At 45.2% G+C, this 27,928-nt stretch overlaps 1 protein-coding gene across 3 annotated transcripts in view; it reads right to left on the reverse strand.

Annotated features, from left to right (window-relative positions):
* The window catches only part of LOC146205598 (uncharacterized), a 99,322-nt gene that overhangs the window by 66,233 nt on the left and 5,161 nt on the right, over positions 1 to 27,928 (reverse strand). For 2 of the 3 annotated variants that reach the window (XM_084590287.1, XM_084590286.1), the window contains exons 4-8: positions 20,170 to 20,256; positions 17,721 to 17,882; positions 15,802 to 16,278; positions 3,878 to 4,082; positions 2,477 to 2,557 (exon numbers count right to left, since the gene is read on the reverse strand). In XM_084590287.1, the coding sequence (XP_084446413.1) occupies positions 2,477 to 2,557; positions 3,878 to 4,082; positions 15,802 to 16,278; positions 17,721 to 17,882; positions 20,170 to 20,256 (1,012 nt within the window). The remainder of the gene's footprint in view (positions 1 to 2,476; positions 2,558 to 3,877; positions 4,083 to 15,801; positions 16,279 to 17,720; positions 17,883 to 20,169; positions 20,257 to 27,928) is intronic. The other variant, XM_084590288.1, reaches the window with a different exon arrangement.

The raw sequence follows: 27,928 nt of genomic DNA on the forward strand, positions 1-27,928 counted from the left end.
ATGAAACTGCCTTATTTTTAACCTGTTCTGCCATAGTAAAAGAATGATAGGATTATGTCTGGCAACGCATTAATCGCAGAGCTAGTACAAGCAGATCGAATGAACCGCAATGCACCGTTGGCAGCTGGCTTGAGCAGAAACTTGCTTGTATCGCGGCTATCGCTCATACCAGCAATTTGCTGCTGGTCAACGATCCTCACGAGTGCTTCATTCTTGATATTCGGCTCAGTATTCCAGACACCAACAAATTTATCACGCTTTATTTCGGACATCGGCACTAGCGATCCGCCGTGTCGTTCGCGCACGGTTTGCGGGAGGAGGGGCTACCACGGCGGTGTTTACGGCGGTCGAGGAGGTGGTGCCATCGTGGGCTGTTTGACAGCGCTGTTGACGCCTCGTCGGACGGCACTCCGGTACTCCTGAAACCACGTTATAAATTATGATATTTGTAAATGCAGCTTCGTTCCACCGATCACCGAAGCGGTACCGTGGTATAAAGGAGCTGCTGAAGGTAGGTCAGACGCTACCTTAGCGAACGCTCCCTTTCCGAGGCCGAAAGGCTGGCTAAAGGTGTAGTTTAAAGAGAAGGCTGGTTTCTGAAACGCGATAAGGAGCTACAAAGGTGAGAACCTCCAAAGGGAAGGTAAAGGTTGGTTCGTGAATACGGGGGATAGACCTTCGCGAGCTCGATGCACAGTTAAGAACGGCATATCCCCGGTTAAGCTGCTGCGTACCTTGCTTGCAGGCTGAGACAGCTAATCGCGCAACCAAAAACCCTTGCTACTCCTGCTAAGTGCAACGCACGTAACATGTGAAAGTTTTGTAAAGACAATAAAAAAATTAATGCAGAAAGTCCTCTTAAAATTTGTATGCGTTCAGCTCCACTGTCGCAGCCGCAAATCGCGTGGCACTCCTCTTGTATGTACGTAATGCTAGGCTATGGCACCTATGGCAGCCTGAATATTCAGCTCTTAGTAACGAAGAACTGCCAGAATATGTTCACTCTAATGTATATTAGACACACATGTAGCAGCTGCACGATCAAAGTAGCAACCAATGAACTTTTAGGTAGTGATTGGAGTGTACGCTAAACTTCAGTGCGAAGAGGCGACACTGACTGAAACGGTGGCACTTACAACGCCTTTTCGCTCATTTTTCAGGTAGACAACGCTGAACGTGGACACAATAATGTACACAAATCATGCTAACCTTTTTTTACGACTTCATTAGAGCTCAAAGCACGAATGAAAAGTTGAATTAAAGCTTGACTGCGCCGTGTTTCAAGCGCTGCTCTGTAGACGCGCTCCTCGCCGAGCAACCCAGAAGTCAGAGTACTCAACATGCTTGCGCTTCGTTCACTTTGACTACCACCTATTCGCACTGCAATTGGAACCCGTGGTGTCATCATCAGGCAACGTGGTTGATGTTCCCTGCACATCTAACAAGTCTGGTAGCAGCTGTAACGCAGGTCCCGACAGCCCGCTTGTGGCCGGAGTCTTCTGGGTTTTGTTCCAAGCACATCTCTTGAGGCTTCTAAAGGCTCGTTGCATGCATGGTTGCAATCTACCATATTCCGACATCTCGATCGCAAGAAAAAAAAAATTAAAAAAAAAATACTCTGCACAAAGTGGTGCGTCAAGAAACACGAGCGCAAATGCAGACACGCACGAAGCGGCAGACACGGCGGCGAACGCAAAACAAAGAAAAAAGAAAATGACACTCCGGTCACGCCGGCCAATGGGAAACACAGAACAGCGCATTTGAAAAGCGTGCCACGTGACAGCCAATCAGAGACCACAAACGGCCTTTGGAAAACCAGCACGTGGAGCCACTACGCTTGAGCGACGCCATTTTGAGATACCGCAAATTGCGCACAAAGAAAACAGCTTCAAACCAAGCCCAAAATAGTGGCGATCGGCGGGCTGGAACGCCTGCGGCACGCTTGAGAATTTTGAACAAATTTCCTCTTTTCGGAGGGCATTCGTGGCTGCAATGTTTTGAAAGCTTCTTTTAATGCATTTCCCGACTGAATTCAGTGTTAATAATTTGAGTGCAGGTGCTCGAAAGAATAAATGTTCCGAAAATGAGTTTTTCTCAAAATAGCTTTTTTTACCATTTTCGACCGTTCTCAAGACCCGTGTTTAAAGCTTCAGCTGCCGCTCACCAGAGTGTGAATTCTCACCCTTTTTAAGCATGCTTAAGTTATTTTATGGCTATTTATGCATCCTGTAATGCATCCTTCACTTCTCACTTCATTTCTATTTATGATGGTTCGCGTTGTTAGACCAGATTCACTCATCGCTGGCAAGCAGGCTAGCCTACATGCTTGGGAAAATACATGGGTGTGTTTTTTTTCTTTTCACCGGTACAGATATAATGATAACTGGCTATAACAATCGGATTTTCCGGTTTTCTCACTATCACTACAAGTGGACTGCACTGTAGCTAAATGAATTTCAAGGAAAGCACACTATACCTCTCAAATCAAGAAGCTCTTCGGAGGCCAAATCCTTCTGCACAGGTGCCACAGCAGCAGATGGCTCAGGGTTTTCTGAAACTGTACCAGTATTTTCTTCTAACACGGAACAATAAAAAAGGAAAAGTCAGCAATGCATCTTTTAATAGTACTATATAGCAAAACGTCTTTGTATTCAAAGAAGTAGATGGCTCTGAATGAGTGGAGATGAAATGGGCAGGACATAAATGGGGTGGTCCCAATCAATGTCTTGTCCTAAAAAATTCTTGTCTTGAGGTAACTGATAACAGGAACTTCTATTCCTGTGTCAAGAAAGAAAAAGGCTGCCAAATTACTTAAGTGACAGTATGTTAGACCAGTATGAAGGAGCACTGAACAAGGGTAAAGGGGGGTGCCTCAGTGCGCAGGTCGAGCCAATGTTTTGACAAGTGGACTTGTCTTCGTCTGAGCGCACTGAAGCGTCCCCCCTTTACCCTTGTTGAGTGCTCCTTCATACCGTGTAAACCATCTTCTTCCTCTCGTTCTATGTTAGACCAGGTGACTTTCTATCTTGTTTTCTTCTAGATGAAAGAAATATGGTGCAAGTATGTTGTAACTGGAGACATTAGCCATCTTGTGTCTGTTTCGAAGGCTGTTTTAGAACTGCTTCTGTGGGTATGACATGTACAGTCTTTGTCAAAAATGTGGGGACCAAGCAGTCTGCTTCTGAGCCACTTTATGCGGCTTGTAATGCATGTACAGTATTCCGAATCTCTTGATTGCACGATTTTTTGTCCTAATCTCACTAGTGGTAAGGACCTCCACTAATGCTAAATCAGGACCCCTACACGGCTCAGAGGCAGACCACCCAGGCACTACACTTTTGACAAAGGACCCTTCCATATAAAAGGGATCGAAGTTTAAACATTCAATCAATAATTACCCTATAATTATGCACGACAAGTGCATTTTGTCCCCATTTTCTAACTAGTTTTCATCATGGCATACACTATCCCAAGGTTATTTTAACCTTTAGTTGAGAAATAACCAAACAATTCATATTCTTTTGGCAGTTGACATTGTATGCCAGTGTCACGGCTCTGCCTGCAGTAGTTTAAGACGCGCTGTACACTCACAGCCCCGCTTGGCCCTGCTGTAGCACTTTTAAGAACTAGTGTAGCTGGTGCAAGCCAAATCGAAGAGACTATTCACCTCACCTTCCACAACTCTTGTCACCTGGGCAAACTTTCCTTTCATTGTAATCCACTCTCATTACTTTGAAGCCACAGTGTTGAAAAAAAAAAAAAAAAAGATACTGTAGCCTGTACAGCCAATATATTTGTTTTGTCACATAAGTCAGACTCATTCAGCAATAGAGGCATTTTTTTCACTTCAAATAGCACTATCTTGAGCGCAACTTACTCGCTGAGAGACGTCCACGGTCTGATGCATCGGAGACCTTTGCGACAGAAGCGGCTGCAGCCTTCTGGCTCCGCGTTACCAAGGGACTTGACTGAGAGCTGGAACTCTGAACAGTTTTACGTGGCGAACTACGAGGTGAGTTGCGAGTCGTCATGCGTGTCACTGGTGCCTCGACGGGCATTTCCTTTGCTCTCTTGACTGCACCCTGCAAGAAAAGCAATTACCAGATGTAAAAGCATTTCATCTTTACTTTTATACACCAAGATCCCATCCAAGAAAAGCAATGTTAATAACTAAGACTGGACGATTAAAAGACTAATCCTTCAAATTGTATTTCAAATAAAGTCAGGTGAGATAAATGAGCCAAACATATGATTGCAAAAAAATTCTGTATAGAACCATCCGAGGTAGGGGTTCTAAACTGACTCCTTGCAGTTCTTGCCAAGTTCTCCAAGCCCCTAAGACTCAGCATGCCTTGGTTCTCGCCTTTCCTTTCTCCACTTAGTTTTAGGGCTAATCATCACCAACTGCTCACAGCAGAGTATCCCAATTTAGAGCCAGCCATCATTATTGAATTTAGCCATTTTTCTGGGGGGTTGTGCATGTGCAGCCATATTACACAAAGAGAAATGAAAACCTATGAATGGCTGTGTGATGACTCAGTACAGAAGTGCATGGGCTCAAGTTGGCCTGAAAACCTTTACCCAAACCAGCCCGCAGGCCGCGCTCGGGGCGGTCTGAAACCTTCTTCAGGCTCGGGCCATGCCCGGGTCAGGGTATAGGAGGTATCTAACTGGCACCACGGGGGCCATTTTGTGGTACAGAGCATAGCTTCAGCAGTGCAAGTTGAAGCAAATGGCGATAACATGATTAGATATGCTTACAGCCTTTCACCATGCTACATGCACCAGAAAATGGCAATCACTGTGACATAGGGGCACACTCCCTATATACGCTCAGGGCGTGCCGGACCAGGCTGGACACATCGATGCCGCGTACACGCAACTATTGCAAAAGCAAAAATATGGCCATGGTGCGCTAGGAGTCTAAAATGCACGAAATTTTATGTTTTCTTGCATCCTCTCACTCGAGAGCACCTCAGTTCTCCCCCTGACCTTGGTCCGCCTCTCCATGACGCGCCCTCACCGTTACCAGGCCTCATTATCTGTTCCGAGATTCACGTCATGCTGTCACCTCTCGCGTCTGTTGTGGCGCACTCCTGGCCTCGACACAGTCTCGGTGGAAGTGGGGCACAACACCTATTGGCAAAGCATCTATGGTGCTAAAGCTGCCTCATGGTTGCTAAGCCCAGACAATGCAGTTGTGGCACTCTTTGCTGGCACTATGAAAGGCATAAAAAGAGTGAGACGAGGTCCCCAAGTACTCAACCATAGAATTAACCTCTTACTCATAGTTACAGCCTTTCCCTTGCTCTTCTTGTTAAGATGAATTAGCCAAGCTTGATCATCAAGCTATTCATTGATGAAGGCTTGATGACAAGCCTTCATCAATCAATAGCTTGTTTTTGTATATATATATATATATATATATATATGTATATATATATATATATATATATATATATATATATATATATATATATATGTATATATATATATATATATGTATATATATATATACACATAAAATGACAGTTCTATGTAGGTGCTGTGTTTCTATGTTTTACAAATTTGTCCCCTAAACTTGAGAATTCAGCATTTGAAGACCTTAAATGAACTCATCATCCTGAAATTATTCCTTTTTGTATCACTGCTTCAGCTGCAATTACAGCAGGCCGGGCCAGGCCCGGGCTCCAAATTTCAGCCCGTGCACGCCTCTATTTCTCAGCACATTTTGGAAGTCATGGTCAGAGGGGCGGATTTCCATCCCACATGGTTCTTGCCGTACAAGGACAGCGCTGATGTTATTTAAGATTTCACGCCCTACTGAAGATACATGCTTATTGGAAAGTGCTACTACCCTCTAGGTGGCTTACAAGGAGCGTTAGAAAAGGTTGCGTAAGGTATTATCTTGAGGCAAAAAAAAACTGATCTTTATATTCAACCATGTGCCGCGTTTACAGGAACACGTTTTTGTGGTTTTGGTTTCTCTGTGTGATCACAACGGAGCTTCACGAAAGTCTTGACTGGCACTCTCTTGCTCAGGATGTTGATTTCTATTTTACTGCAGCTCTCCTTAATTACTCGTGCCCATGAAGCATTACTGCCCCCCCAAGTTTAAAGGGAAGCTGAAGCGGTTTTCAAATTGCATGAAATGCTGTGGTTGGGAAGAAAAGACCTTGAAAATCATATGTGTAAATTTTTTCTCGATTCTGTCCGTTAGAACAGCCGCAATCGCCTTTTAAAAACCCACCGCGGACACGCCCCCGTCGCCTCCGGAAGTGCCGGGTTGGGGGATGGCAAAATTGGAGAGCTGGCGGAAGTGACGCCATTCACGGGGAGCCGGCCGGCCGTCCTGCCCGTCCCGCATTGCTTGCTCCGCTGCGTCTCGCGCTTTGGCGTGGCGAACGACGATTCAACGTAATCCTTTCCTAGTGCCGTTTGTTTTTTTTCTAGTTCGAGCGTTCTGTGTGGAGTGGGTTTAGCGACAAGTGGCCATCATGCCGTCGTTCTGCGCAGCATTCGGCTGCGCGAACACTAGCGGCCGGGACGATGTGGTGTTTCACACGTTTCCAAAGGACAAGAAACTTTCAGCGCGGTGGGTCTCTGCCGTGAAGAGGAAAAAATTCGTACCTACGAAATCAACTGTGTTGTGCTCGAACTATTTCCGTGACAGTGACTATTATCGGAGCTTGGGAACGATGCGGGCACTCGGAATTCCAATTAAATCAGCGCGACTGTAGCCCGGAGTCGTTCTGTCAGTGTTCCCGCACAACAATAACGCCTCGCCACCTCCAAGAGCGGCCTTCGCCAAAAGAAAGCGGCGCCAAAATTCACCTAGCTCTCCACTCTACTACATCTCGTAGGACGACAGAAGAAAAAAAAATACAGGGGCGCACTTAAAGCACACACGAATAGCTTCCTCTGTCATCCCTTTACACTGCAGTCCAGCAGTGAACTCACTGAACAGGTTTGGCCCTCTTTCGTAGTAATAAAAGGCCTTCGGATGTAAGTAGGCACCGTGCTCTAAATAAATGAAAAACAAATGCTTTACCTCGCGTGACTCGAGTAGGCATGCCGGCGTTTTGAATTCGATATTACAGGTGTCTGGTGTTTCGGCTGTTATGCAACAGCCAGTAAGCAACAGCGTTTCGACATGATTTACTTTATTACCACTTGCACATCTACCTCGCAAAAATATGTAAAAACAAGCACCTACGCAAAACATAGGTACCAGAGGAGATTTCCAACCCGTGAAAATGTCGCGGCGTCACTTTCTCCATCGGCGTACTCCGCGGCGTCGTTGGTTCCGCCGTTTTCTGCAGCCGCTGATGGCTCGAACATATATGGCGAGAGTCCAAACTGTTCACTACTGCCCGCACTATCCATAATTTTCAAGACTAGGCCTTCCAGCCAACTGAAGCAACGTGCTAGCAACGCACTACGCAGCAACGCCGTCGGTGCAGGCCGGAGACCCACGGGACACCCGTAGATGACGTCACGACGATCCCGACCACTCACAGGCGACAGTGGCGTTCGCTCGGCGCCCTGAGGCGCTGGTGCGCGTTTTCTTCTAAAAAACAGCTGTTTGCGTTTATTTAAGCCCTTTTTTAATGCGATATTCTTGTTCAGTGGACCAAAAACAACTAAATGCTGCCGAAAACTCAATTTTTTCGAAAAGTGCTTCAGCTTCCCTTTAATGTGTTTCCGAACGTTGATTTCTATCTAAACTGACATGTCTCTTCAGGTTTATCGAGTTTTATTTAAGTTGTTCAGATGCCTGGCATCATGGGTGCATGAGATGCCTCCTCGCTTGGCAGTGACAGTATGCCTCTTCTAACATCAATTTTGCTCCATAAACTGAGTCTGAATGATGATGGCTGGTTTTTAGAGGATGATAGCTGATCTCCGGATGGCAAGCTACTTGCCGTCAGTACCAGCTCCAACCACAATCTTAAAGGGACAGAGCCTACTGTCGAAGACTAGTGGTATATAAATTTTTGCATATTTTGGTAGATCTCACAACAGAGTGCAATAACCACTGCTGTTCACAGACAGCATATTTTGAAAATGTCGCAATAAATTTTGCAGCGCTGGCAAAGCAACGCCCCTGCAAGTGCCAACTGTTAAAATGTTCACAAAGAAGTGAAGAGCCTCCAAGGTCACTGAAAGCATAGCAAAATATTATTTCTTCACAGCTACTCTGAGCTTGTGTCACATATCTACGATATGTTTACACATGTGCAGTGCAAACATGTGCACATCAAAATTCTGACCATAACATCTGGGAAGTAAAGTTATCTATGACCATGCTAATGGGGAAAATAAGAGTGTAGCTATGGGACAGTTTTATTGCCTGCGATTTAGAAAACATGAAACAGGAAATCGCATCAACCAGGAACATACAAATTAGGTTTTACTGTATTATGGCAAGAAAGCAGAGTCAAGATGGTGAAACACGCAGCTTCACTCTTTTTAGATATTTTAGATATTCATCTTTTACAGCCCAACAGTGTGCAAAATTAACAGCACTGCCAAATGTGTCTGCGTGCTCAGAGCTCCATCTGTATGATCAAAAACACATGGTCTATGCAGCACCATCCCAATGTCAACATAAGGAACAAACATAGAAAAAAAGAACAAAAAAAAAAAAGGAACAAGAGCAAAAGAACTGCAGAAGCTCAATTTGGCAAAACTTTGTACAATGTGCAAAAACACTAGTTTGGCATAGCTTGTCGTAGTAGATGGCAGCTTCAGCTGACGTCACTGTCTTCTGGCCATCCTCTGCCAGAGGCATGCTCGTGAGGGGGACTAAAATGTTATGCTGCCAAAGTTAACAGTAGTGATAGATATGGGTGTGTTCAGATAAAAATGGTAATCGAGGTCCCATGACCATTTTTTGTTTTCAATGACATTTTTACATGTGGTGGGCAAACGTCTCAACACAAAGGAATGAACCTTAGTTTTGCAAGATATGCAGCAGTTTTCTCATAATAAAATCGTATATCACTAGACGTGGAAAACATTGTTTTGCCATTTCAAAAAGTTGCAAGTTTCGAGCTCTACAGCTTGCACACTGAAATACTGTCATGCATTATTTGTACTCCATAAATCTATGCAACGTTTACTTTAGGGAAGTTATTAACATTTTTCCATCCTGCAATTGTTTTAGTAAGAAAATTGCAAGATTTGCTCCAGAAGCAACAAGGAGCAATTTGCTTCAAAAAAGTCGATTTTCCTTACATTCTAGCACAAAAAATTAAGTTATTGTAACTAAAACTTTTTGTCTTGATTATGAAGGCCGTGTTCCTAATTTCAGGCGAAGTTTGAGGCTTTAAACCATAAGGTGTTTTCTCCACAACGCATCATATTCGGCCTACTTTCGAAAATGGCGAAAAAAAGGACAACTTTGATTCCAATTTAATAAAAGAAAAAACCTCCAATTTTTATTAAAATCTCTGAAGAACCCTTAATACCTGATCATTAGGGACTAAAAAGGTGTCGCATTATACAGTCAAACCCGGTCATCACGAACTGCGTAATTCAACGCGATTTGTTCGCTATATAAAGTACTTTGCTATAACCGAACCAGTTTATAGCGAACTTCAGTACCAAATTCGTTATACACGATGTCCAGAACAGCGCAGCCAAAAACGCACTAACTAAAGAAAAACTGTGCCGCTCACCATGAATCTACAAAAGAAATTTATTGCAGATAAATGCTCACTTATTTGCAGTAGGCAGTGATCTTCGCCTGAACACTGCGTTTAACTCCACCAGCGAGAATCGCACTTTCCACACGCGACATCATTTCCACAACTCCAGTCCGCTTCCCTGTATTCCGGAGCAGTATCGGCGCAGCAGATCGGTAGCAGCAAGGGCTTCGTGCAATGTCGGGCGAGGGCGATCGTCTTCCGGCGGCGGCTCCTCGGTCTCCTCGTTCGCACCAGATGCCAGCATGTCGGCAACAATATCCGAGTCCAACGGGCTCGCTGTCACGGCTAAGTTGTCGTCAACAGTGAGAAAATCCTCCAGGGCAACTTCTTCAGGCACAGCGTCCAGAAAATCAGCGAGTTCTTCCCACAGCGTGGCAAAATCGCTGTCATCTTGCACAGTGCGCGCTTCACTAACAGCTTCTGCATCCTCTCGACATAGTCCAGCATGGTGGAAGCAGTTGAGGATTGTGCATTGCGTCACGTCTTGCCAGGCACGGTTAATCATTTCTATTGCGGCCAGCAAATTAATCTTGAGCTCGTCGTTAACCCGCAATTTCACCAACAGCCGCTCAACGACGCGTTTCCTGTAGCCCAGCTTGTAAGCGCAGATGATCCCCTGATCGAGAGGCTGCAAAACCGCTGTTGCATTCGGTGGCAGGAAACAAAGCTCGATGTTCTTGAGCGTGACGCCGCAGTGGTACGCAGAACAGTTATTGAGGAGGAGGCAAATCTTGCGCCCACTCGTTGCAAGTTCCTCGTCCCAGCCATGCTTCGAACAACGTTCTGGTCATCCAGGCCTTAGAATGTGACTGGGAGTGAAGTGCATCCTCGCATGCGCATAGGTGACTTGAACTTGCCTATGACAAGCGGCCGCAGCTTTGATGAACCGTCCATGTTTGTCGTGAGAAGAACGGTGACTCGGGCCTTATTCAATTTACCGCCATGGCACTTCTCATTTTTTACCGCCAAGGTTCTGCTCCGCAGCAGTTGCCAAAACAAAGCAGTCTCGTCGGTGTTAAAAATATTGCACGGTTTGTATCTCTCCGCGACAGCACGCCACACGTCTTGCACCCACTTCTCAGCACTCTCAGCGTCCACTGCTTGGCTTTCACCTGCAACCACCTTTCCAGTGATGGAGTAGCGGTCTTTAAATCGTTGGAAGGCAAAATCTTTTGCCTTCTGTTGCAGCATGGGGCCAGAGACAGGCAGATTTCGCGTGCGAACATCCAAGAACCATTGGTACAGCACTTTCTCTACTTGGTCGTAAGCCGGCTTGTGCCAGCTTACGGCTTTTGGTCGTTCCTGTACCATTTGGTCGTACCATTTGGTCGTTCCTGTGCACTGCCTCTGATGGCCAACTGGTTTTTCAAAATGGTGCTTAATGTGCTCCGCGGAATTTTGAAATGCGCGGCAACGTCAGACTTTTTTTCCGCGGCGAATTATCTCCAGCTTGCCGGAAAGCGGTAGGGCACGCCGCTGCTTCGTCGTCATCTTGCAGGATGTAGAGCTGGATGTTTTACGGAAGCGCGGCACGGGCCAAGGCCACCTGAAGACAACGCGGAATCGGCCAGTGGAGAACCCTAGCGGGCGTGTGACGACGTATGCGCTGTGTGAGACCTTGGGGAACGGAGCCGTTGCCAATCCCCCTCCCATCTGACAACGGCATGCGCTAGAAGTATTGCGGCCCGGCAGCGTGGGCTGCCCGGAGAATACTCGGAGCCGGCACAAAAACCCGCCCGCTGGCGGGCATTTGGCGACTGATCGTGCGCGCTCAGTTCGCTACATCCGATGTGCAATTCGTTACAAAAAATACATTTTATATGCATAATGCTAGCGGAAATTCGAGTGTTCGATATAAAACATAATTCGCTCTATCCGAGTTCGTTATGTTCGGGTTTGACTGTATAATTTAAATTATAAAAATTAACATTAAAATTAAATATTTAGCCCTACATTCTAGCACAATTCAGTGAATTGTTGCCACTGAAACTTTTTCTTAATATTACACAGGCCTTGCATTCCCGGAAAAATTTGCAGCTCTGGAGTTCTCTTTTCGTTCTCCATATTACTCTGAAATTGACCAAAATTCAAAATTATGAGAAAAATTGACAACTTTATTTCAAATTTTAAAAAATCATCTATCAATTTTCATTTAAACCACCTAAAAACAATACTCAATTCACCATAAATAGCTGGCACTCAAAAGTACTGCATTATGTAGAATAAAAATATATATAAAACTGAGTGCATGGTTTTATTCTACAGAATTGCTTAGGCCTAACTTTCTGAATTTTATTACATTTCATCTCGTGCAATATCCAAAGCATTTTCAGTGCTTATAATGCCCCTGTCCTCAAGGGCATTTCGAAGGCCCTCGAACCGATAAGTCTATCGACTCAAAGGCATTTAAGCGCTTTTACACAGGCGGTTTCAATGGCTATCGAGTCAATGGAGGAGCTCAGAACTCTATCGAGACTTCGAACGCCTTCGAAAGGCGGCAACGTGCCCTCTCGGATGTGCAGCGCGAGTAAGAACACGCTGATTGAAATCAGAGCAGCAAAACTGCTTAAAAATTCTGTAACTTCAGAATATTCAACTTATTTTTCAAAAAAGAAAAAAAAAAATGAAAAGATTGTTCAGACTTCGAAGCTAACAGAAAGCGCAATACCATAGTTGCTAGTGGTACAAAAATGATGATAACAGAAAGCGCAATACCATAGTTGCTAGTGGTACAAAAATGATGATGATGTTAACCCTTTCGCTGTCGGGCGTTTCTGGCCTGGACGCACCCCCAGTGTCGACTTGGTTTCAGGGAACGAGCATATCAAGAAACAAGCATAGCGATTTATTTTTGATTATGATTGCTATACAAATAACGTAGACAAAAGATTATGCGCACTTTAGTGTTTTGTGTTGTTAATTAACATTATCATCATTATCAGCCTTATTATAAATTAGATAAATGAGGATAATATAAAAAAAACTGCTCGATACTTCTTGAGAGTCCGAATCCGAGCTTAGCTGGTATTTTAATCAAAAGAGCCATCGCTCCAGTCCGCAGTCCAATGTCCCGCACAGTCAGCCATCCGAAAGTAACCGCGCGCACGGAGGGCGCACTTTCAGTGGCCTGCACAATGGAGAGAAATGGCAAGTTGCGAAATCAAGATGACAGAGGGAGATGGAAAGATGCTAAAAAAACCTCCTTTGCTAAAGCTGCTAGCCGCAAGCAAAGACGCGACAAAAGAGAGCGAAAGCAGTGATCGTCGACCTACTGGAGAGGGGAGGCGAGAGGCAACGGGGCGAGCCCCTGAACGTGATGCGTCGTAGCTGACACGCTAACAGAATAAAAATAAAATTCTGCAAGCCGGCAGCAGATGGCAGAACAACCCTTGAGCCCATGCAAGCCCCGCGCATCACATGATCACTTAGCGCGATAGAGTAGCGCGCGCGGAGCGACCACGCCCCCCTAGCGAAGAAGGTGGTGGGGGTGGGCGCGGTTGCTCCATACTCTTCACTATATACATACCACCACAACGCGGGGTGAAAATACGAACTTGTAGAAAGATATTACAGATGGCGCAGACTGTCCAAGCATGGCAGCTTCACGCTCAGGCGCGAAGTTTTGAACGCACGATAGAGAACGTACCGGTACGTTGCTGACACTGCGGGGCGAAGCGCGAAAACGTACCGGTACGTTCGTGACAGCGAAAGGGTTAACAACACCTGCAGAATACTGAAATGTGCATATTCCGTTGACTATGTTATTTGTATAGCAATCATAATAAAAAATGAATCGCTATGCTCATTCCCTGAAACCAAGCAGACACTGGGGGTGTGTCACAGCCAGAAACGCCGACAACAAAAGGGTTAAAGGACCCATGAAAAGCGATGTACGAAAACTAGAAAACACACATAAGCAATCAACATCCCATAAATTGTCACCGCAACGTAAACATTTTTTTTAAAGCTAACTTTATTAGCCTTGACGATATAGGCGATCGATAATGATGCTCCTCGTCTTCCCCCTCAATTCAATTCCCACCAGCACGGAAGAAGAAAAAAGAAATAAAGCGGTTTCAATGGCGCTCCACCCCACCCCATCCTGCCCGTGTAACTTAGGAGCGGCCAGCAAGCCCATGTGAAGTCACATGGGAGGTTTTCGTCTCGCCGCAATCATTTGTGAGGAGCACTTTTTAAAAATTTGTAAATTATATTCTCCATGCAAAGCTTTCAAATTTGACTTGAATACTCATAAGGATGACCTTTGTGGATTTCTTGCATTAGAATATTACCTGAGGTAGCATTTCAGTGGCCCTTCAAAGTGAAGTGCTGCATCTGCTAGGGTAGGCTGTCAGAAGCAGCAACAAGTTTTGTAGCGAGAGCTACATTGGCTACAGTCTCGCCATTTCGCCGTGCCTATCCGAAGAGCGAAGAAATAAGTCGTGGGAGGTGGTAGCTGGCAGCTGACAGCTGACATGGCTTAGCACTAACTGGACATAGGGCTTCCTGAAATACCGTTTGGCAGGAGCTGCCAACTCGGGCCTCTCCTTTTATCAACGTTACTAGAACCAGCTTAAGTTTAAAAACTCTGGAGCGCCGCGCAGCGAGTGGCGCTACAGTCGAACCAGGCTTCATCATGCCGGTGCCTTTGCCGGTGGCTGCAGGCGTTTCCGCGGCACGCGGGCGAGTACAAAACGCCGGCTTGACACCATAGAACCCTAGCGGCTCCAGAAATATGATAAATTTAGTATTCTTGAGCACTAACTTGACGTAGGACTTCCTGGCATTACTTTCGGCAGGAGCTGCCTCTCCTTTCATATGAAAGGGTGATATCACTACCAGCCTGCCAAAACCTTTGCATTCACGTTATCCCTAGGCCATGCAGGCACATTCATTTGGCTCGGTTAAAGCGGAGCTTTATATGTTGGCTGGTAGCTTACGCTATCGCGTCATCACAAAGGTGGGAGTGAAAACAGAAAGAAAGAGGTGCTGCAGTAGAGGGCTTCGGGCCACCGCGCAACAGACGCTTTCACTTCATCGCACTGTATTGGTCAAAAGTGCTTCCTAAGGCACAATAAAGTTGAAACCATAGAGTGAACTACAATGTGCAAAAGCCATGTCTTTACTTTCAAACTGGACCTGAGTGAAGCCATGCAGATAGCTCTCGCATAACTTCAGGTTTATATCACAAGCTAAACCACAGCTAATGTTTTAAAATCCATGACTTTTCCAGGTTTTCCCTGATTATTTCACTTCAAATTCCCTGACGAGTGAAGAGGCTAAAAAATGTAGCTGCTGATGATAATGAAAAAAAAAAAAAATCTATTAACCACTTTCAGCAATATACAATAGTGAAAAGCCTGTCATTATTATCAATGGCCGTTAAAAATTTCAAAAGTTTACTGAAAATTAAAAGCGCACTGATGTCAGCCTCAGAGCACGAGCAAGGGCACGCAAGCCGCCCACCCTGCAAACAGCCGAGCCAATCCAATCCAATAAGGCTGCGCGCATGCGCTTCGCATTTTTCGGGGACCATAGCAGCACAGCTCGCTGATCGCTTTCGCACTGACCGCGCGGTTATTCCCGCTTATTGTCGCGTACTACTCCACGTAGCGCTTTTGCATATTTTATTGAGTACCCACCTCACGAGCGTATCGGTTCTTCTATTGTGGCAGCTCAGCCATGCACTGGTGTCAAAGTATTATATCGCGCCTCACCTTCTAGCGCGGCGGCCACTGTGGTAGCCGCGCGATGGCGAGAGAGCACAAAAAGAAAAAAATCTGCTTGAATAACACACTTGCTCTGCGCCAGCTTAAAATGAAAATGCACTGAAGAATATAATGTGTAATTTTCCCTGACTTGGCGAAATTTTTGATGGTTTCCCTGACAATTCCCAGTTTTCCTGGTTGCTAGACACCATGGCCTGCCATAGGCAAACTGAGAACCAAGTCTTTATACCATAGTGAAAAATTTATCCCCAACTCCACCTGTTAGCAAATGAACTCCAGCAGTACTACCACTTGAAAATGTCACTATTAAAACAAACCAAAAAGTCAATGGAAGCACTTTGCATGCAACAGCAGCTCACATTAGGGGCCTTGGAGTCACTGAGCTTTCGCTTAGTCGGCAACTGCTGCTGGCGAGACTTGCGGCGAGTCATTGGCATAGGAGGAAGGGGATTCTCATCATCTTCACCAGACTCTTGATCCGAAGAGGCATCAGGTGGCTCTGAATCAGCCGATACGACTTCCTCCATTTGAATATCTTGAGCCTCCACAGACTCCCGTTTTACTGGTGATGCCGCTTCTGGAGCAGCAGCAGTTATAACTTCTGCAGCATCATCAGCAGGAGCCTCAGCTGCAGCTGCACTGGAAGCAGGTGCTGATGCAGCTGCACTGGAGGCAGGTGCGGATGCAGCTGCACTGGAGGCAGGTGTGGATGCAGCTGCATTGGAGGCAGGTGCAGATGCAGCTGCATTGGAGGCAGGTGCAGGCGCAGCTGCATTGGAGGCAGGTGCAGGCGCAGCTGCACTGGGAGCAGTTGCAGCTGCTCCATTGGGTGAGCCCTGCAAATGAAACGCATTACAGCAGTACAGTTATTTCATGCTTGTTTGCACCTGCTTGAACATTTCACTAAGACCTCTTTTATAGCAAATGCTGCCTGCTTGGTCACTCAAAATGCACAGCTACTAAGGAAGAAAATGAGCGAAATTTGATAGCATCAGTTTCCTAAACATTGCTCGCTGCTAGTGACGTGGTGAAAACTGTACTATGCACCATAGTCAACAGAAAACAAAAGTTGCCCATGCAACAATTGTTATGGGCAAACTGACAATTTCACCTGCATCCACAGTGTGAACCAGCTATGCCATAGTGTGGCACCAGTGCAGCGGAAAGAACACTTTGGACGCATTTTGGTATGATACGGCAAGCATTGTAAAAGAGGCTATGGCTTAACAGTTTGAATTTAAGAGTACTAAGACATGCAACAAAAAGCCCAGGCAAATTTCAATGCTAAAAATGCCATTTTCTAGTACAGTCAAATCTCGGTGATATGAATAGAGTTGATACGAATTCACAAAATTCCCCGAGTGCATTGTGTACAATGTGCAAAATTTCGGATATTTTGAATACACTCCCACGCCACTACTACGGATGATATGAACATGCAGACTGCAACCTTGAGCACTACGCACACTGTGCCTGCACATCATTGACTCCGCGATCACCAGCCGCGCTATATGTACGCCACACAGGCAGTTTGCAGTGACGCTAGGTCAGCAGTTCGCCGACGTCGCGACTGTCTGTTGGGCTCATGCCTCAAAAAGCTTTCAGCGGTGCATGGCCCACGAACCACAGACGTCCAAACCGCAGCAGCTGGCGGAAGCGTACGCAGCGTGCATGCACGGACCGCACATTGCTGGCTCTGCAATCGTGATACGCGAGCAGTGTGCGGCACAGCGTGGCCCGCATGCTGGCATCTCCGTGCCACGAGACGTATGCAGAGGCGGGTGGACTGCACATCACCAGTATCGCGATCATTTTCTACGCCGCGAAAACTTTGCAGTAGCACGCGGCCATGAGTAGTAGTTGGCAACGCACACGGCAGGTGCGCACAGGCCGCACATCGTAGACTTCGTGACCGCTAGTCGCACTGTGCACATGGCAAGCAGTTGTGGTGCTGCGTAGCCAGCACGTCACCATCTCCCGTCATGCTGTATGCGCTGCAAGAAGTCCGTGGAGGCACGCGGCCCATTTGTTACCAACGTCACGATTGCCTGTCGCGCTGTATGCACCACGAGTGGCGAGCTGTGTCCGCGCAACTGTAATAAACCTTCTCAGACATAAACAGATCTGCGTGACTGATCTCCCCGTGAGATTTGCATCACAGAGGTTCTACTGTACATTCTTTATGCAAAAAGCCCTCCACAAAAAAGGGTAAATTAATTGTGTGTGTGTGTGTGTGTGTGTGTGTGTAAAGGGGTATTCACACAAGGGAGAAACCCACCCCTCTCAACTTGAATGCTGTGAAAGGGAGCCGCCTTCGGAGACTGGAACTGGCTCCCTGGGGGCCGCTCAGGGGCGAGAAGTTTTTTGCCGGCTGGTATGAAAGCTCCCTCGGGTTCCACAGCCTTTCCTGCACTGTTCCGGCAACTGCGTAGGTCGCGCTCTGCGGGAAGCGCGTTGTTGTAGCTGGTTGTAGTGAGGTAAGATGCTCGTTTGCTGTAGCAAAGCTTATTGTGATCTACGAAGAAACATCCTTCACCACTTTCACTGGCTGAAGAGTACCCACTACTTCGTTGTTGTCGGTTGTACGGAGTGCTACAAAACAATCTCGAGTATGTTTGTGTGGAAGAACATAGCTAAGTGGACGGTCACACGCCACGCTGTCTGATTGTGGGACGCATAGTTAGTATGGAATGTCCATAATAAATTTAAATAAAACAGTTGGCATCCAATGTCGCCGCAAGCAGTCTTTAAACAACAATGAAAATTCTAACCTATAGTGTTTTCCTTCTGCCATCTATCATGTACCGCCTCCGCATCTGGAATGCAATACCTAGCAAATAGTCAGAATATTTGTCACACAAAAACGCAATGCGAAAATGATTGCTAACTTGCCGCCCCATTTACACACTTATGCATATTTTCATAAACTTACCATTGTCATGCCACCAACTTTACACACCCCGAGACTTTTACTCATGTATAAAACTGCTCTTCTAGTAACATTGACTGCATGTTTAAATGCTCGATTTATTTTAAACACACCTGCCTATCTAGTGCAAAACCACAACTTATGATCCTTTTCACTCTGCCGCACCCCTAATCATACTCAATCATTGTGCTGCAACTTCCCGAACTAATTGAACATTCATGCAAAACATGGCATGACCACTGAAAAACATGCAATATAGTTAGCTGTGATACCCCACCTCTCTGATGCAATGTTTTTGTTTCAGTCTTTTGGGTCTCAACGTCTTTTGTTTCCCACTCAAATTTTGTTTTTGCAGCAATTTTAATGCGTAATTTTTTTTCCTGACAAATTCAGTGTGCATCATTCGTAAAATGCACTTAACATATGCGGTATGTAATTCTCTGTTCTAATATACTGCTTTTTTGTGTACAAACTACAAATCTCGTACTATCCCACAAATGCTCAAGCCCGGTCACTGTGTGAGCAGGGAGTCTTTCAAGCTGTGGCTGGCAGCCTTTCGCTCTTTGTCGTTCGTTGTAATATTGAGCGAGCTAAATAAAATACTTTAAAGTAACTGCAGTCCTCATCTAGGGACCTTGAACCGATGTGATATCTATATAAAATATCCTAGCTACTTCATCGTAAACCGGCCTCCTTGTCCCTTTTCCGTCCCATCCACACTCCCAGAGTTACAAGTTCCAACAATGCACTTTGAACCCAGCTGCGGCAAAGGAGCGAGGCAGGCAGCGCAGATGTGCTCTCCTTGACCTCTCGTACCTCGCTGGTCCTGTGAGTGCGGGAGCACAGGTGGTGGTTCCCCCCTCCCCCAAAGGCTCCCTTATGTCCCTATGTGAGTACCACTAGGGGGAAGTAGCCTCATTTGAACCATGCAATTTTTTCCTCTTCCCATATAAAATTTTCTTCGCATGGGCAAATGGAGGTAAGGAGGGAGGGAGCTGGCAACACTCAATGTACACAACTGTGTACAAGTGCCACGCTGGCCCAGGGGTCTTACAAGAGAATAAGGGTCTTTCGAGCCAAAAAACGGAAAGTATTTTCCCAATCTGCGACCCATATTTTACTTACCAAGCTTTATATCTGTTATGCTACTCAGTGCCTACTCAGGTCCTGGCATGCTGTAAAGTTTGCCAAGCTAACCAGTCCAACCCGGCTTTGCCAAAGCAAACACTCCATGCGGCACCTTGGCATGCTGCCAAGGTCTGTGCCGTGGACAGTAAGCACAACCACAGAGAACAGGCCAGGACCTAACCCTCTAAAAAGCAGCATGCGGAAAGGTGGCACACAGATTGAGCAACATCTCTGTATGGCAGCGGCTGCACGCTTGTTTCCTAGCCCACTCTCGCGAAGAGATGCTCAGCACATTTTCACGGCAATTACTGAATGAATAGGTGTGTCTTATGCATTAGTGCAACTTATATGTGATATTTTTTTTCCCAAGAAGTGCCATTTGCAGGAGGGTTGTGACCTATACACAGGTACAAGTACTGAAAAATATGGTACATATCTGAAATCAGCAAAGAAAACAAGAGTACTGAAGTGTTTTGTTAGGTTTGGTCCAAAACAAAAATAAAATCAAAATAGTATAGTACAGCAGCCCCACAGGTGCGCTTTCCGCATTTCACCTGTACAGAAATGCAGCTGCTATGGCCAGGACTGAACCCAGGCCGCCTGGCTCAGAAGCCAAGTGCACTGAGCCATTGCTGACACTAAAAAACAGAGAGAGAGAGAGAAAACTTACTGCATCCTCAAGCTCTTTGTCCAGAAGCAGCACATCGATTGGACCTTGCTCAGATTTTGCATAGAGCCAGTGAGCCTTTTCAATAGCCTGCAACAGAACCAAAACTCACATTAAAAAAAATTACACAAATGGAAAGTGGAGAGCTAGGTGAACTTCAGACTGGAAGCTCGATACAGAATTGCCGAGTTTCACTGTCCTTCGATTTTCTAGGGAAACCAGGTGCTCGTTGTCTAGTTCTAGTTTCTAAATCATAAGCGACTCATAAAAATACCAAAGCAACGAATGCATCAATATTATTTGAGATGCAATACTATGGAAATAGCTGCAGCATCGACCGCACCAAAGCCTTTGAAACCCTAATGCATGCAATCTCACAAAACCCATCACGATTGTGTCACCGCTGCTATGAGTTTCATGCCCTTTTGTCTTTCTTTCCATTCCCACCTGTTTCTCAACAGCGTGCGCCCACTTCTTTCCATGTCCACAGCCACCCTCTACTCCACCTGTGCATGCTGCACAGCATCAAAGCCATCTCAAAGTTTGCATCTCCCAACAACTTGCAAACACAGTGGTAAGACCATTGTAGCTACCTTGAGGTCAAGTGAGAAAAGAGTGCTACTTATTTGTACCTTTGTTTCGAGTATAACATGAGATGTGTTCTGAAACAAGTCAAGTGAGAAAAAAAAAGTTCATATTATATACGTGTAAACACAGTTAAACTTGGTTATAACTAAACTGTAAAATGTCCGCAATGTTTTGTGACATCCAGGTTTTCGTTATATGCAATTTTTTGCGTAAAAGCTCGAAAGGACAATGCAGAACAGAAACCAAATTAAGAATTGAAGGCAAGAGAAACCACTTTGAAAGTGTTTACTGTAAATCAAAATTACGCAAAATTAAAGAAGTGGCGAAAGGTTCCGCGGTCGCGCTGAGGGGGGGACGAGACTACGGCAGCAGCCTTCACCTCCCCCGCAGCTCACAAGAAGCGTCTACGAGAGGGGCAGGGAAAGGGGGGTGGCAGAGAAGTCGCAGTCTGGGGGAGAGCGCAAGCGGTTGCACTGCCGCTGTTGAGCGAGGAAGTACCTGCGTCTTCATGCATGTTCCCTCTTGCCCCAGGAAACCAACTTTCTTGCCTCACGTCACCGTCGCTCTCCACTGTTCCCATTACCACGGCCGCTCGATGGAAGCGCACTGGGTGCGGCCTGCTGCATCGCGCCGCCGTCAATGGGCAAGCGCGTCCTTGGGGAGTTTACAGTTGCGCCCGCTATTTCTGCTGAGGGCGCCACTGTTCGGGGACACGTCGCTGCCGGGGTCGCCGGCTCTGAGCGCGTGGTTTGCTTCCTTTCTGGACGCATTCGCCTCGTGTCTGTGTGGTAAACGCAAACTTTTTTGTGTGCGCGTGTGCAAGCACGTTAACGTTGAGACGGGATGCATTTGTTTTTTAAGGCGAAAGCCGATCTAGGCTCATGGAGCGAAAATCTGTGCGCAGAAGCTGTGACTGTAATCTGTGCGTCGCATCTGTGCACTGGTGTGTCAGTCGCAAAAGCGGATGTGCAAGGAGGAAGATTAAGAATGAAAATGATTGATGGTGATAGGTAATCAATAAAAGTTATAGACATTGATAGAGGTAATGACTAATGCTAATGACTAATAATGGTTAATAATTATTAAAATGATTTGTAATGACCAGTATATCAAACTATGACATGTAATGATCGCAATTGATTAGAAATGAGTACAAGTGCTTAGCGATGTGTGGTAATGGCTATAATAGCTAGGCATGAGTCATCATTACTGCCAATGTCTACGAAATGATGAATATGTGAAAGGATGACGTGTAATGACCACTGCTGATTCTAAATGAGTAACCTGCTTAGTTATGAGTGGTATATGGCTACAATGACTAAGCAGGCAGACTCATCACGACTGGGAAACGACCAATATATCAAACGACGACTTAAAATGACGAACTGTGGCAAAAGATGAAAGGCAAATGATAGGACAAGGGTAGGCTTTCGCCGTCCTCCGCTTAAGAGACATCTAAGAGACCCTCAAACTTTATCTGCTGAGCTCGCTTCAGACTAAGGCAGATGCGAGGAGTGGAAATGCACTCGCTTCCTCTGAAATGAAAGCGGCGCTGAGGCTAAAAAGTCCAAATGCGGAAGCATAATGTCCTATCAGCTGCCATTGAATTTGCTACAAGGGACAGCATATTGGACTTGTCGGTGATTAATTATAGGTTAATAGTGCAAACAACGTGACGGGAACACAGAAGAGGACGGCACAATCGCGCTAGTCGTGTGGTCCACTTTTCCTGTGTTCCTGTCACGTTGTTTAACCTATTTAGGTACCAGGGAGCTGGCCAGTGAACTAGGATTTTTAACGATGTGGTGTGAAGCAGATGAACACGATGAGGTAGCACCAGAAGCTTTTCTCGCAGGTTATGTTTCGAGGACATATCAGAAAACGGTACGAAGCGTTTTCTTTTTTTATATAAGCACACAATTTGTTCTAAATTTTGACGCGCTAATCTGAGTGGCCTTGCAAGCAAAGAAGCCTGTGCATACAACATTTGTTTATACTCTTGAGACTGTTTAAGTTGATGCGATAAACTGAAAAGCCATGTTCCACAGAAAATTCGGCGCCCGCTCTGTCGGCGTAAAGTCGGAAAAATACCTCTCTGGTAAGAGGCATGTTCGTTGGTGATATGGCCAGACACCTTTGGCGCAATGAGAACACATGACATGTTCAATGTGGCAGGAGCTGTCAAATCAGAGAGAATCAATAAGATGTAAGGGTGAAATGGGAATTATTGAAAGTGGGACCCTTAGATCCCAAGTCAGACACACTATACTCCTATAGGGCACGTTCGTACGGCTTCAGTAAAGAGGGACTTTATATAGCTATGTGTAGGGTGCTATTTCATATAATGCGAGTGGTTAAGACTGCATTCTAATGATATGCGACAGAGGCAGCAATTACGGGATACGGTGAATAAGCAGGTAGCAAAGAGCGGGTACTCTAACGAGGCTCTGCAAGGAGATTTAAGAACCTCAAGTTTTGTTTATCACTACCAGGTTGTTGCTTAATTTATGCGATATTTGGTAACGGTTTTGAGGCGACACGTCAGTCGTGCAAAAGCCTGTTGCAGGAAATATGAGTCAACTCGACCAGTTACAGGTTGATGAAAACCAAGGACAATGGAGGCTTGATGTACCCCGTAAAGGAAGTTCTCAAGCTTTGTCAGCTTACGAGCACCTTCATTAACAGGATGATGAAGTCTGAAGAGGTCTGGCCAAGTAGGAAGCTGTGTAAACTTTTGATTTCATCATTGTTTTCTCACTGTACACGGTACCTGCAGCTAATCTATGAAAACAGTGATCGTGCCCATGCTGAGGCGCTATGCAAGATATTGTTAAGTTGCGGCACCCACTGATAGCGAGCTGGGCTGGAAATGTCAACTCAACAGTGGAGCGACATTTATGGCTATGGCATAAACCTCTCTCATGAAAGGTTTTCCATCTATGATTGGTAATTTTCTTCCTTTTTTTGTGTGGTCATCTAATAAGCGTACTCAGCTGCTCGCTGAACCTCGGCTGCAGTTGCGCTCTGAAGCGTGAACATTGTTGTGATCGCAGCTAAGAGTTTCACAACAGGAACACTCGACGCGCGTTCTTTCATTGAAAATTACAAACCAGCAAAAATTGTACGGGTTTGCGAGCAGCCAATAAAAATAGTAATAAAAACTTTTGGCGCATATACGTAGCACCTTGAGGCAGATCGGCTCTATGAAGCGCGCTTAGTTCGGTCATGCAAAATGCGGAATGCCATGACGGATAGCCTTCTGGCGTAAAAAGTTTAAGGTCTCCAACTGAGTCGAAGATCCCAGGTTATATGTAGATTTAACCTAATAAACATCTTCATATTTCCAATGTAACATTTGTCAGAATGAGAGAAAGGTTGGTTACATGTCGCATTTCAACAGAGGTTGCTCACAGTAGGACAATATATTTTATTGGATAGTGCTGTCAGCTTAGAACAGGTTGACATCAATATGTGTATAAAAGCTGTATGCAGGAATGAGTAAGTGGTATGAAAATGACACACGGAATTCGCGACATAGTTAAGTGGTTATGCATTAGGCTACCATGGCAGCTGAACAGCTTCGAATTGTTCACAGCCGGATGACATTTTCGTGTGACAAACAACTTGATCCGAATGCAACATCACTGTAATGCAAGCTCTCCAATCTAGTGGCCTTGACCCACCGTCAGATTAAGTTTTTCGGGGTACACTCCAGTATACATCGTTGCCGAGCAAGCGCTAAGTGCTGAAATGGTCACACTAGACATGGCAGTATATACTAATTCGTGTTGCCAAATTGTGTAAAGTGGAGCTCTTATATTCTTAAAATAAAAGGCTTCTAACACGCCGACGCCTCCCTGAAAGCGCAGCCAGGCGCAGCTCTCCGCTAACGGTGGCGCCGCGGCGGTGGCGACGGGAAGTAGGCGCCTCCCGCCGGTTTGGGGCGACGTAGCAGGCCGCCCCTAGTGCGCTTCCATCGAGCGGCCGTGCCATTACAGACACACACGAGAGCTCGCAAACAGCTATGTGGCGGCAACTGCTTGACCAGTCTTTTTTGTTTTTACTTTTTTTCTGTTATATTTCACTGATTTTGAGCATAAGTGACTGTAGTGCCACATCCCAAAAGCTTAAGCAGCAAAGACTACTGTGGCTGCCTCGTAGATGCACCGCCAGCGCCGAAGCATGGCCCGATATATCAAACGAAGTAGATCGCTGTGATTGTAAGTGTTCCCTTCATGTCAGTTCGTGTTATATCGTCTCGTCAGGTGCCACGAGTTTGTTATACCAAGGTCAACCGCCGCAACAAGTTAGTTGATTACACGGAGTTTTAAAATACACGCAATTCAATGTTGGCAAGTATTGGAGAATTGAATAACTTTGTAACATTGAGGAATTCGCTACATGGAAGTTTGTTACACAGAGGTTTAACTGTATAGTATGTGACCGCGCCGGTTTGGACTAACGGTAATACAGTTATGGGGCTAATTGGTCATCTGTCATCTTTATTTCACAACGTGCCATTTCTCTCCATTGTTCAGGCCACCGAAAGTGCGCTCTCCGTGCGCGCGGTTACTTTCGGACGGCTGACCGCGCGGGACCTTCGACTGTAGACTGGAGCGATGGCTCTTTTGATTATAAATACGAGCCGAGCTTAGATTCGGGCTCTCAAGAAGTATCGAGAAGTTTTTTTCTTATATTATCATTCCTTTATCTAATTTATAATCAGGGTAATAATGATTAATTAACAACACCTGCAGAACACTAAAATGTGCAGATTCCAATTGACTATGCTATCTGTATAGCAATCATAATAAAATAAAAACACTATGCTCGTTCCCTGAAACCAAGCCACCACTGGGGGTGTGTCACGGCCAGAAACGCCCACCAGCGAAAGGGTTAAACTTTTATCTTCTTCATCAATCATCCCTTGTAAACCACGTCGCTGGAAGCTCCACCTAGCTGACTGGTCATTGTTCAAATTAGAAGCAAATTTAAAAGAAATTTTTTCAAATAGCCTCAGTATAGATGAATTAAATGAGCTTTTCACGACCCATATCCTTAATGCTGCTCACCTTGCTATCCCCCAGTCCTCTGGCATAATATGACCAAATCATAAACTGTGGGACACACAGGAATGTAAGAAAGCAAAAAAACAAAATAAAGCCTGGGGTGTCTTTCGCAGGCACCCAATGAATGAGAACCTAATAAACTTTAAGAAAGCAAGAGCAAAAGCAAGATATATTTGCCGCAGTGAAGAAAAAACATCTTGAAAAAACTATGCTTCATCTATCAACAGTTCCAGCACATCCAAAAAGGTATAGGAACAGGTTCGCAAGCTAGATGGTACCTACTCCCCATACACAGTCCCTCTCCTAACACCTCTGGGTGTACAAATTAGCTTGGAGGAGCAGGCAGATATACTCTGTAAACACCTTCTGCAGGGTGTCTAGCTCTACCCACTACACAGAATCATTCCCAAGATATAAAATCACAGCTGAAAAACAAACTTCCAACTAACGGTGGCAGCAATGAACTGTCTAACAGTTTAATTACACTACAGGAAATCCATAAAGTTCTATCTACTGGCAAAAAAAAGTGCCCCAGGCCCAGACAAGATATGTACATTATGAAATGCTTCCCACCTCTCTGAGCCAGCTGTAGAAGCTCTTCTAAAGTTTTTCAGCAAGATATGGAAATTAGGACAGATACCGGAGGCATGGAAAAAAGCTCTTGTTGTACCATTCTTGAAGCCTGATAAGCCGCCAACTTCGGCCAGCAGTTATTGGCCAATATCATTAACTAGCTGTCTTGCTAAATCATTTGAAAGTATTCTTAATATTAGATTAATGCTTATCCTAGAATCCCAAGAGCTTCTTGACATTCATCAGTGTGGATTTAGGAAGGCATGCTGTACAACTGGCCATCTTGTTTGTCAGGGAAAATACCATCAGAGAATCATTCACACACAGACAGCGCTGTCTAGTGGTCTTTTTCGATCTCGAAAAGGCATACGACACAACTTGGAGGTTCAGAATCCTGCGTGACCTTGCAGACTTTGGGATCCGTGAGAGGATGCTAAACATCTTGAGTGACTTCCTCTCTAACCACTCATTTATGTTCGTCTAGGCACAACTATGTTAAAAACCTTTATCCAAGAGAATGCCGTACCACAGGGATGTGTTTTAAGCACTACATTGTTTGTTGTGAAAATGAATAGTATAAGTAAAGCAATCCCAAACTCTTATGTATTCACTTTACGTTGACGACTTGCAAACTGCCTGTACATCATCCAGCATATCATCATGTGAGAGGCAAATACAGATAACATTAAATAAGTTAGCTACATGGGCAGACACGAATGGGTTTAAATTCTCTACTCAAAAAACAGTAGTTTCTTTTTTCACTTAAGAGAGGCCTACAGACGGATCCAACTCTATATCTAAATGAAGCTGAACTGCCAGTGAAACAAGAGCACAAATTTTTAGGTATGACATTTGACAGAAAGCTTACATTCTTGCCACACATAAACCAACTAAAGAAAAAGCTTCAAGCCCTTAATATCCTAAAGGTACTTTCACGAAAACGCTGGGGCTCTGATAGGACTTGCCTTTTGCATAGATTATGGATGCATTGTTTATGGCTCCACTAGACCATCATATTTAAAAAGACTAGACCCAGTACATAACTTAAACCTTCGACTGTCAGCTGGTGCATACAGAACATCCGCCGTAAATAGTATCTATGTGGAAACCGATGAACCGCCGCTAGCAGATATAAGAATGATGCTTACCTGCGCGTACGTATTGAAAATAAGGTCTCTCCCAAAACACCTATTACACTGTCGTGACAACAACGCCATCCAGACAACTATTCAGCAACAAACCTTGTGCTGTCAGACCACTAATCCTTCGGTTTGAAGAAATATGCAGAGAATTGAATATACAGGATACTTTCCCAAATGTTGCACAGACACCCAATTCACTTTCACCATTATAGTTTTCCCAATGCATGCAACCTAACGCAAACACGCTTTCATAAAAATCAAAAATCCGTGAGCACATATTACAGGAGGTTTTCGAAATATATGAAACATACAAGCAATATACAGCATTTTATGCTGATGATTCGAAAACAGAAAAATCTGTTGGAAGTGCAGTAGTTACAAATAGGAACA

The sequence above is a fragment of the Amblyomma maculatum genome, chromosome 1 (genome assembly GCF_055883805.1).
Source record: "Amblyomma maculatum isolate TAMU_Amacu chromosome 1, ASM5588380v1, whole genome shotgun sequence".
Taxonomy (NCBI): domain Eukaryota; kingdom Metazoa; phylum Arthropoda; class Arachnida; order Ixodida; family Ixodidae; genus Amblyomma; species Amblyomma maculatum.